The following is a 12,430-nucleotide window of genomic DNA, read 5'->3' on the forward strand; positions in this document are numbered from 1 at the left end:
AGGCATAAGACTTTTTTTGTGAATGATGAATTGGTATTCAACCACTGTATTCTTAAGCTTTCTAGAAGCATGACAATGCAGAAAGAAATTAGACATAAGTTGATAGACCAACCCTGATATGAATCTTGGAACATCCTATTTTATCAATACCTTAACATTCTATTTTAACTTTTTCGTGTTAGTCTTGAATATGAAAAGAGTGAAATGAGTCTCCACCACCTAATCTTGTCATTATTTTTTATTTAAAAACTTTATCAACAATTATAAATAATGAGTTACACATGGTAATTAATTATAACTCTCTTGCATAGCAACATCAATCAAATTTTAATTACAATTTTCTTTTTAATTTATGTCAACCTTCTATCATTCCCTATCAACTAGAAACTAAAATCTCTTTTTGATCATACATTAATTTTTTTTCGTTGCATTATAATGATCATTTAAGTATGACTAAAAAATTAATATTGTTTAATGACGTCATAGGATAGCAATAACATGTTCCATATCTTCAACGACCACTTTTTCTTGATTCTATCCAAAATTTCAACAAACCTATATGCATCTGTTGAATTTGTGTTTCCCTTAAACAACCACCGGACATATTATATCATCTACACACAAAAAAAAAATTGTATTTAAAATTACATAAAGATGCAACACACATTTTATACCCTATATAATATTAAAAAAACTATTTTATTTTACTTTATCAGTCATTATAACAAGGGTGGTTAGACCTCAATGAACACATATATCCTGAAAGAAGTCAACATCTAAACTCTTATATACAATGAAGTCAGTGACTATAATTGAAAGAGAAAGTGGGAGTTATTAGGTTATACTTACGTCAAATTCGAAAAAATACTTATTGCAAAAGTCCACGATTCTTTAAAATGCCATTTAATTTACAATATTTTTATGTTCTTTCTATTTTCATTTCTAAATATAAAAACATGGACAGAGAAAATACACAAACCAATATATAAAATTTATATTATAGACAATAAATTCCAAAAAAAATTATATATATAGAAGTAATTTTTGTCAAGAATTAGCTTTTACCCACCCAAAAAACAAGGAGAAAACAAAAATAGTTGGATTACAAAGGCACAAGCGTCAGAAATCTAAGAGTTGAACCCTGATTTTTTACAACAAAGATTCACTTTCTGAAATAAATTTGAGACAAAGTTGTTTAAAAAGGAATTATATATATATACTTATATTCTCGTATTGCATTGTTCTATGAAGATAGGTTATTGATTTCTTTGATAGAGAATTTAGGAAGCAATTTTGACATTAGAAATTTTCATTTGTTGTTAGAAAGAGGTAACGATGATGAAGGGTAACATGAGGATGTGCAAATCAGAGAGTGCATTGAGAACGTTATTGCCTGAAAAACCAGTTAAACGACAGAATTCAACGTTAATGTTGGAAGGTTTGGACACAGGGAAGAGTAATATTCCAACGGACTCTAACTATATTGATGGCAAGAAGACGGAGAAAGTAGAGAAAATCATGCACTTGATTTGTTGGGGACCCACCTTGTCTTAGATCTTAGGTTTTTTTTTTGTTCATTGATTTTGTTTTTAACTTTTTAATCATTCTTTTGTGATGGTTGGATTGTAATGCATGTTTGTGCATGCATGCATGCATTTGTGTTCTTCCCAATCCTTGAATCAATTGGGCTAGCAAAAATTTATGAACAATTTTGGATTATTTTTTGTATTTTGTTTTCGAATTTTGCTTCCTAAAACATATAATTTACTAAATGCACCCCAGACTATAGAATAGGCTTAAAAGAATGCATTGTACAAAAAAGCTTGCTTCGAGAAGTTCTTTCCATAATGCATTTTATGTATTCTGGAAAATTTGTTCAAAAAGTTCATTCTAAAAATTTTGTTTTAGAAGGTATTATATACATATCCATAAACTTCCTCCAAAATGCAATTTATACAGAAATCCCGTTCTAGAAATCTCATTCCAAAAATCTTATTTGAAAATTTTGTTACTGAAATCTAGTTTTGGAAATTATGTTCTTGAAATTCTAAAATAGTTTCAAATAGATAATCCAAAAGTCACTTTTAGTTATTTTCAAATTTTAGTGGTGCGTAAAAAAATATTGTGGGGTGCAGAAAAAACAAACCTTAACTTTGTAAGTTCATTGTTTTTTTGGCAATCGCTTCCTCACCCTAACAAAATTCTTCTTGCAATCTATCATTCACTATAAATATTTTCGGAATTTTTTTTTTTCAGAACTACCGAAAATATTTTCAGAAGCAACACCCTTGTTTTTTTAATGAAATATTGAAGAAAATAACGAAGCCCAAGTAAAGGATGGTTTGCATTTCTGAAATGAATTAGAATGGCTAAGACGATAATAGAGTAATTTTTAATTTAACTATAATCTACAAATAGTGTAAAATTCTATTTTTACAATGTTGCATGGTTATAATTATTTTCTTACTTTTAATAAAATATATTTTTGTATTGATATGCAGTAAGTTTGTTGACAATTTTAAAAATTATATTTAAAATATTTTTTCTATTAATAGTTAAATTAGTAATACTAATAATACATAGTAGTTAGACAGTAATATAAGTTGCTGTAAACTTGCATACGTGGGTAATATATTTTGTACTAGAATATTACAAAATATTATTTATTTCTAGTGGAATATCTGAGGGGAAATTTATTTAACAATATAAATACACTTTAAAGTTTGAACATCATTTTGTTGTCAAATGTTAATGCGTTGATTCTTAGCTTGACCTCTTTAATCCTATTAAATTTATTCTGTTGATCTATGAAAAGAAGATGCAGATGGAGGTGGAGGTGTGGAAAGTATGGAGATATGATGGGGGAAGAAGAAGATGAGGACAAATTTGTCTTTTACTTGCTTATGAGGTGTTGTAAGGAAACATGGATGTGCAGAAGAAATTCTCCATTATTTTATTTTATGAATTGTTGAAGAACAGAATTAAGCCCGGGCAAATGATGATTTGCATTTACCAGACGAAATAAAATCACTAATACGATGATAGAGCAATTTTTATTTCACTAGAATCTACCGATAGCGTAAAATTCTATTTTTTTACAGTGTTGCATGATTATACATACATAAATATATATACATATGTATATATATTCCTATTTTTAATTAAATTAATAGTAGTACTGATACATAGTAATTAGACAGTATTTATATATTGTTGTAAACTTGCATTTATGCGTAATATTATTATTTATTTTGTACTAGAATACCTGAGAGAAAATTTATTCAATAATATAAAATAACTCTAAAGTAGAAACTATATTAAATGTGTCTTCTATCAAATTTACCACTAATAATTAGTTTTGTTGTAATGTTGAATGACTGGTTTTGTGCAGAAAATCTGACTAAAAATTGCTATTACGAACTGGAACCTGCGGATTCTTTTTTTTTTTTTTTCTTTGAATGTTTATGAATTACATTTAATACTGTGCGTAACTTTTAAAATTTTTATTTTATGAGTGTTCTTTAAATTCTTTAAGAAAACTTCTATATAAAGTTATTATCTCACCAAATTTCGGTCGTGTTCAAATTTACCTTGTAAAAAATATAACTAAACTTAACTTAATCAAATTTAGGTAAAAAATGGTTTTACTTTTCTGCTAACTTACATAATTCTACCCTTTCATGACATCTTCTCGGGAGAATATTTAATTAATTTTTTTTATTTAAATTACTTTTTCTTTTAAAACTTAACTCTTAATTTAATAAATTAAAAAAATTGAAATATATGAATATTTAATATAAAATACATCACGAACTCTTTTATATAACATGTTTTTTATATTTTTTAAAATTCAAAATCCCAACATCTATTGCAAATTTAAATTTTGTGACTAGAACATGTGAAATTCATCTCTAAGCTAATGTAGTCAATAGTCTAATTTTATATAAGATACTTTGACACAGTTATCCATTATTAGTAGTTTGATGAGTTCAGAACTGGTTTAGAATATAAGCTAAGAATGCAAACAGTTGTAGGTAAAGACTGGTAGAACTCTCCCATGTCAGACAAAAATGATATAATAAACAAGCCTAGAAGAAAATTCATACATTTGACTCACTTCAGAAAGAACAAAACAAGAATACACTCAAACAATATACTGAGAATAAACAACATCTTGGTCTAGTCAATGGTGACTAGAGTGTTTGCGCGTAATTTTGATCCAGTTATATCAGTGAAAATAAAAATGAAAAAGTTGAATTTTGTTAACCAGCACTTGTTTTTTCTACATGCTGACTTTTCAAAGACAATAATACCATGCAGTCACGGCAAAGACATTGGAACACCAGTGGCGTGCATAATTTTTTTCTTCCTTTTTGGGCAAAAATTGAATTCTACCATTCTTGCATGCTCATATTTTTTTCCATGATTCTTATGCCATGTTTGGTTGGTCGTGTTGGTTCACATGCACATATATCATCCTGTTATCATTTGTACGCAGAATAACGATCCCTGGATCAGAAAGCTCCTTGTGTGTTACCTGAACTATGTATTCTTTCTAAGAATTCAAATCTTGCTGTATTCAGGTAAAAATCAGCTTGTTAGTTCCACTGTTTAACACTTTTTGGTTTAATTATTTTAATTCCTGGCCCTTAATTGAGTAAATTCAATTTCCTTTTTCTTGCTGGATGGACACCAGTAAAAGTTGCTTGTTTTCTTTTGCAACTGTATTCTGTTGGCATCATTTTTATTCGAATGTTTTGCCTGCAAATATGATAATAACATGCTTGTCTGGTTCTCCATAATTCAGTTTTTTCAAAAGATCATACGCTTATATGATGTTACATAAATAATCTTAAACCAGAAACAGTTCCTTTGAAGAGAAATTAGCAGAAGCCAGGAACACGAACATGTTAATTAAGAAATTCAACGAGTTTCCTTAAATCTGGGAGATAAATGGTATTCTGCAAGCGCACTCCGCAGACTGCATTATTGAACCATTACAATTTACAAACGTTATTTTTGCATAGCAGTAGTTGGTTTCTAGAATGAATAGCCTTCGAATTAGAACACTTTTTTTTATCTTTTTCTTATTTCCCTTTTACAACTTTCTATGGCAACCAACTGCTTGATTTTTTTCCCTTCCTTTTCTGTTTCTGTTTGCTGCAGGAGCAAGTTATGGCCACTAGAATCATAGAAGGCTTGGTGAAAACCAGTGAAATATATTCTCTAATCTTGGATATGCTTAGCGGATTCAACGGTTTCAATGACAATGTACAAATGCTCGAGATGAAACTAGAAGAGCTATGCAGCCTGGAACATGACATAAACAAAGAGCTAGAAATCGAAGAGCTAGAGCGTGGAAAGAAAAGGAAGCGAGAAGTTGAAAATTGGTTGCGAAATGTTCAAAGAAAGAAAACTGAAGTGCATGGCATGGTTCAGGAATTGAGAGATTGCGGAATGTTTAGGCATCTAAAGCTAATTGTACAAGTAAGGAAACTAACAGGACAAGTTACAGATCTTGTGGCGCGTGGTAGGTTCCCTGAAGGAATTGTGGGCAGTGCACAGGAATCAAGAGGATATGCATTGTTGACAACAGAATTAGCAGGTGCAATGTTTCAGAAGAATGTTGGTAAGATATGGGACTGGTTGATGAACGATGGTGTGTTGATGATTGGTGTGTATGGCATGGGAGGAGTGGGAAAAACAAGTGTGCTAATGCATATACATAATATGCTTTTAACAGCAGTCACCAACTTTGAAAGTGTGTTTTGGGTGACTATCTCACAGTCATTTAGCATTCACAAATTGCAGCGTGATGTGGCAAAAATAGTCGGGATAGATATTTCAAAAGAAAGTGATGAAAGGAAGAGAGCAGCAAGATTATCATGGGCCTTGATGAGAAGGAAAAGATGTGTTCTTTTTCTAGATGATGTGTGGAATCATTTTCCTCTAGAGAGGGTGGGAATTCCTGTGAGAGCAGATGGGCTAAAACTGGTTTTGACAAGTCGTTCCTTAGATGTGTGTCGAAGGATGAATTGTCAAAACAGTGTCAAAGTGGAGCCTCTTTCTATGGAAGAAGCATGGACCTTATTTGTAGACAACCTTGGACAACAGACAACTCTTTCCCCAGAAGAAAAACAGGTTGCAAGATCTGTTGCAAAGCAATGTGCTGGTTTACCCCTTGCAATTATTACAATGGCAAGGAGCATGAGGGGAGTGGAAGAGATTTCTGAGTGGCGGCACACACTGGAAGAACTAAGAAACACAGAAGCAAAGCAGGAGGAAATGGAAATGGAAGTGCTCCGGGTGTTGAGATTTAGCTATGATCACTTGAATGATAAAATGGTACAACAGTGCTTCTTATGCTGTGCATTGTATCCTGAAGATTTTGAAATAGACAGGGATGTTTTGATAGAGAGTTTTGTTGATGAAGGACTGGTGAATGGAATGACAAGTTTGGAGGCCATGTTTGATGAAGGACACAGCATAGTGAATAAGCTTGAGAACATTTGTCTTCTGGGGAAAGTGGAAAATTATGTAGGTGGAAAGAAATGCATGGGGCTACAAGATGCTAGCAGTCATATAGCTATTAGCATGATGAAAAGGGGATGCCAACATGTGGAACCAATGAATAATGTGGAAGGGTATTATGTGGGAAGTCAATTGGTGAAAATGCATGATTTGGTGAGGGCAATGGCTATTAATGTTATGAAGGTGAACAACAATTTCCTGGTGAAGGCTGGATTGCAATTGACTAAGATTCCTGACGAAGTAGAATGGAGTGAGGACCTAGAGAAGGTTTCCTTGATGTGTAATTGGATACATGAAATTCCAACAGAGATATCACCTAGGTGTCCTAAACTTAGAACCTTGATTTTGAAGCACAATGAATCCTTGACAAGGATCTCTGATTCGTTTTTTGTTCACATGTCTGCTCTTGAAGTTCTTGATTTGTCTTTCACAGATATTGAGGTTTTGCCAAAATCTGTGTCTGACTTGAGTACCCTCACTGCTTTGTTGCTAACATCTTGTAAGCGATTGAAGCACATGCCTTCACTGGCAAAGCTTCAGGCCTTGCTAAGGTTGGACCTATCTTTTACTGCAATCACAGAAATGCCTCAAGGTTTGGAAATGTTAGTAAACCTTAAATGGCTTAATCTCTATGCAAAAGATTTAGTTTCGTCAGGAAAAGAAGTAGCAAAACTGACTAGTCTCCAATTTCTTATTCTCCACTGGTGGTCAAGAAAGATAAAAGTGAAAGTAGAGCATACATCATGCCTCAGAAAGTTGGAAACTTTTGCAGCTAACTTGTACAACATGCACCATTTCAATGCCTATGTGAAAACAATGCACATATATGGACCTAGAAGTTACCTTCTTCAGTTAGACACTGAAGAGTCCCATGGTAACTCTCCGTGGTGTTGTTTTGCTGAGGTTTGCTTTAGGAAGGATGTGATAATTTCAAATTGCAAAATCAGAACAGGAGAAACATCCCTTATGCTCCCTTTAGACATTCAACGCTTGAAGGTTGAAAGATGTCATGAGATTCGGAGCTTATGTGATGTTATGTCATTAAAAAATGCCACCTCTTTAAAGCGCAGTGAGATTGCAGACTGTGATGGACCAGAGTACATGTTTTCTTTATCTTGCTCTTCCTCATGTTGCACCTCTCTTCACAGTTTAGAATCATTGGAACTCTATAGCCTAAAAAATTTGCATGGTCTATGTAAGGAAGGTGAAGTTGCAGCTCAAACCTTTCCACCAGGAAGAGCTTTTACTTGTCTGAAGTACTTTTTCATCTACCATTGTCCACTTATCAAGAAGCTTCTCACACCTAGATTGCTAGCTTATCTACCGAACTTGGAAGAGATAACTGTTCATAACTGCAAGTCAATGGAAGAAATAATCTCAGTTGATGGAATAGATTATGAAAGCTTTGGAGGTAAAAAATCTTTTGTGACTAACAGAGATACTATTATAGTCAGACATTCAAAGTTAGTGTCATTATCATTGAAGCACCTACCAGAACTCAAGAGCATAAGTAGTGGACAAATGGTGTGCGAGTCTCTCCAAAACTTCAGGATCTTTAAATGTCCAAAACTTGCGAGGTTCCCAGAAACTGCTACCCCAGTTCAGATTTTGTATGATTCTTTCTAACTCTGGCCTTACTCTATATTGATATGTATATATTGGAAGTATGATGACTGGGTTGGGTGGGTAACTGAAATGAAATCTAATTGAAAAATTGAAATGTAAATATTGGGAATACGACGAATTGATTGCACTAGCTAATTTCTCAAATCCTTAGAGAAGACTCTTAAGACAACTGTAGAGTCAAGTGATTATACAGAATCATGCCCAATGTTAATGTAAAAGTTTACCATCTTATATTGAGTTTCATGTTATTATGACATTGCATAATTTGGCATCATAGCCATATCTCTGTAAATAAAGTGAAAGTAAATTGTTTTTCTTTCATTGATAAGTCTTTAGCTTAGGGAATAACAGACTTTTCTAAATTTTGCTCAGTCCATCCAAAACATCCTCCTTTGAATTAAAGACAGCAAACAAGGTGAATTAGATTGACTGATCTGATTAGATTTGACCAAAATCGCATGAAAATAACATGAAAACATTATTGGGTTATGTGGATCCTTTACTTGTTTATTTCTTGGTAAAAAGGATCCTTTCTAGTGAGAATGTAAATCCAGATCCTGCAAATAATGACTTATTTGCATTATGCAGATAATATTTCTAGGTCAAGCCACAACAGACATTGCAAACCTAAACCTGAAACCCCTACATGTCTCACCATTTTATAATTCGTTTAAGGTTTTATAATCGGCCTATGACAGTAATTTTGGTCACTTGGTCACAAGCGCGAATCAGAACACAGATCAGGTCGATTCCTCTCTTTAACTTTCCACGATTAGGACATTGATGCCCTATGATTTGCCCTCTATAAAAAATTCACAGATCCATATACCCACATAATAAAAAATGGAAACAAAAGCACATAGAAGCTGAAAATCAGACCTTAATTTTCATTTCATAGGATATCATATATGTACCATTTCATGGACAAAATTTTGTGTGAATCAAAGATAGCATATAACAGGATGACATCAGAAAGGCTACAATGCAGCATAAAATCAAACTTGTAGCACAATGATGAATGGGATCCCAGAGGGTGTGGCATTCACTTTCCACTCTAGAACCTTATAGTATTGGGACCCCAACAACCCAAGTCCAGGACTTTCCTCATGGAGTCCTCCTTGGTCCTATTGACCTTGTTGGCAACAGCAGCAGAAGTTGCAGAGGACAAGCTCTTGGTCTGAGTGAATGATCCGATGTTGCTCTTGGCATGCTGCTGGAGTGATCTCAAGGCATAGTTCCACCTGCACACCCCCAGTTGATCCTTCAAGGCCTCCACTGCCCCAATGCTGGATGCAACAATCCAAGCTCTAGTTGCTGCACTCATGTTAAATGCTATGGCTTTTTGACGAACAATTGGTGTGTGTTTTTTTTATGTGTGGATTGAGTGGTTTGTTTGTTTCTATATATATGTGGGTGATTGAGTGATTTTCAGGAAGGTGGTTAATGCCAAACCACAGGCTTAATTAGGGTGGAAGGAATTGAAGAAAAGTAAAACCAGGGGCTTTGTGCCCACTGCTTTCAGCAGAATCACTTAAAAAAAAATAAAAATCCACACGTTGTCTTGTCTCCTAAAAGATTCATGGTAGGCGCTGCTTGTCTTAAATAACAATAAAAATATGAAACACGTATTTATAAGTTACTTTACACAACTACGGAAAAGAATGCGTGGTTCTACCTTTTCTTCTGTTGTTTCGAAGAAAGTAGACGACATAACGTCAAAAAAAAAAAATATATATATATATATATATAAATAAATAAATAATTTTTTGACAAATATTTTGTTAATAAAATCGACAAAATTATTAAATAAAATAATATTTTTTATTTTTTTATGAAAATTATAAAAATAAAGTAATAAAATTTTAAAATTTATTTACTAGAAATAATTGTTTGTCATTGTTAAACAAAATTTTTTAAAACTATCATTTTCCATATATATGTCAATCAATATACTTTTAAGTTATTTAGAATGTTTTAAATAATATTTTACATTTTTAAAGTTTTTAATTGAGTTTCTCACATTTATGAATTATTTTCATTTGGAACTTTCCAGCACTTTCATTAAAAGTCTGTAATAATTTAGTATTGATAATCTTGGATCTTACGCCATAATTCTTTTACAGCTATTTCTTCGTTAACTGTAAAATAAAATATGTTGATGATGTAAGTTTTTTATTTTTGTTATAAAAAATATTTATAATTTACTTGTGTGTTAATCTCTGTATTTTAAGTTAAAAGATATTAAACTATTTTTTTAAGAATTGATATCATTATATATTTGTATATTTTGAAATGAAAATAGCAATTTACTCAACATTTCACTTAACAATCTACGGGAATAATATGTCATAAATAAAATAATCGTTGAAATAACCTTTTAGTTTTTATAATATAGAACTGTTTACATTTTCTTTTTCTTTTTCAAAAGTTATATTCTACAGAAAAAATAGTTTTCTTAATACAGAATTGTTTTCATCATTTTTTATTAAAACAATTATTTTATAATTTTCATGTAAATGTCTAAAAATATCATTTCATTATCCGTAAAACCCTTTAAAATGTGAATTTATCTTTATTTTAAAAGAAATAAAACAATCCTTTTGTTTAAAAAAACACAGAAACTCTTTTTCTGAAAACGGATTCTCCGATTCATCTCCAACTCCATTTTCTGTCTTTTGTTGCTCATTTTTCTTTAACTTTTTTAAAATTCGAGACCTTCATATCGTTCCTTTGCAATGAATTCGTCAAATCAATCAATCAGTTTTTCGCGAGTTTGAAGATAGTTTGGGGACTTTTTAAATTATTGGATTGTTTTTTAAGGTGAAAGAAGCTAAATTGTTGTCTTTTGAATTAGTATGTGATCGTTGATTGTGACGATAAAAATTGTGACCGAATGAACAAATTGGTGGATTTAATTGTCTAGAACCGAAATTGGTTGCAATTATGTTTCATTGTGCCTAAGTTGATATTATAAGTGGTATTAGAATTTAATTTGGTGATTGTTAGGTCAATCGAGAGGGGTTCAATGAAGAGATACAACCACTCATGAGATCTAAGTTCAACCACATAATAAATTGACACTGATCTCAACCAAAAGCTTTAAGGTAATGAGTTTATGAGTCTTCATCCTTATATGATACTCTACTTCCTCATTTCTATCTAATGTGAGACTTAGACTTATACTTGAATTTTCAACAATCTCTCCCTCACGGGTTAATCTCTTCCACATTGGTACACTCCTCCTCCAACGGAAGCATCCCCAACTACGAGTATCACTTCTCGTACCGTTGTTCTTCTTAACAGAATACACTTATCTAGAATTCTTACCACGAAGACTTTCGATACAAGGACCATACTGCATTCGTTTGAGTTAATCACCAAAACTAACATTCGACTTTGATACCACTGTGTTAGGTCTATCAAGAGGGGGGGGGGTTCATCTGATACCGCCAGAGTCCAACTATATAAGGGATTAACACCACTCTCAATCTAAAACCTTAAGGTAATAGGTTTATGGGTCTTTATCTTTATACAATGCTTTACTTTCTCATTTCTATCTAATGTAGGACTTAGATTTACACTTGGATTCCCAATAATGATTTGGATTATGGGCTGGGGTAAATAGTTAATCATGTTTTGGTACAAGTTTTATTTGTGAAAAACTTAAAATTGATTGATGAGTTGTTGAGAATGCCTATGTGAGATTTGAATTGGGTAATATGGCACTGTTTGAGCTAATCAATATGAAACTTATGATCATTGAAATGTTTAAACACTGAGAATTGACTCAAAGAGTGTCAAATTACATAAATCAAACTCAAAATGCGAAGTCTGAGTTTTCTAATATCGTTGGGCACCGTTGCAATGCTGCTAGGTGCCACTTAGGTAGTGGCAACTAACTTTGGGGTGTTGGGCACCACTTTTGGACCATCGGGCGCGCTCAAATCGGTGAGTTCTAGGGGTTCACCCTATTTTTTGTTCTGCGTCATCTTGAGAAAAAAAGAATTCCTGCTTCGTTAACCATTAGATTGAGCTTGAATTTTGACAGTTGATCCTGGACACCTTAATTTTCATTGATGAGATCCTTGATTAGAGGTTTGTAGTTGGTATAATTCTTTTTGCCTTTTTATGTACATAATGAAAATATTGTAATTGAATATGATGAATTAAGCTTATATGAGAATAGATAGATGAGCTATGTACGATTGATGTTGGTATACTAAGATTTGATTTGATATGTTTTGTATAATATGCGATTTTTTCTAAGATAACA

At 32.3% G+C, this 12,430-nt stretch overlaps 2 protein-coding genes across 2 annotated transcripts; one reads left to right on the top strand and one right to left on the bottom strand.

The window, feature by feature from the left end:
- Positions 1-4,281: 4,281 nt before the first annotated feature.
- Positions 4,282-8,164, top strand: LOC114185493 (probable disease resistance protein At4g27220). Its single transcript, XM_028073241.1, has 2 exons — positions 4,282-4,583; positions 5,167-8,164. Exon 2 carries the CDS (start codon positions 5,176-5,178, stop codon positions 8,155-8,157), a length of 2,982 nt encoding a protein of 993 aa, XP_027929042.1. The 5' UTR covers positions 4,282-4,583; positions 5,167-5,175; the 3' UTR covers positions 8,158-8,164.
- Positions 8,165-9,017: 853 nt separating this feature from the next.
- Positions 9,018-9,680, bottom strand: LOC114185494. The gene has a single exon (XM_028073242.1). The coding sequence runs from the start codon at positions 9,479-9,481 to the stop codon at positions 9,212-9,214; it is 270 nt and encodes an 89-aa protein (XP_027929043.1). The 5' UTR covers positions 9,482-9,680; the 3' UTR covers positions 9,018-9,211.
- Between the last annotated feature and the right edge of the window lie 2,750 nt (positions 9,681-12,430).

This window comes from Vigna unguiculata, chromosome 5 (assembly GCF_004118075.2).
Source record: "Vigna unguiculata cultivar IT97K-499-35 chromosome 5, ASM411807v1, whole genome shotgun sequence".
In the NCBI taxonomy this organism is placed as follows: domain Eukaryota; kingdom Viridiplantae; phylum Streptophyta; class Magnoliopsida; order Fabales; family Fabaceae; genus Vigna; species Vigna unguiculata.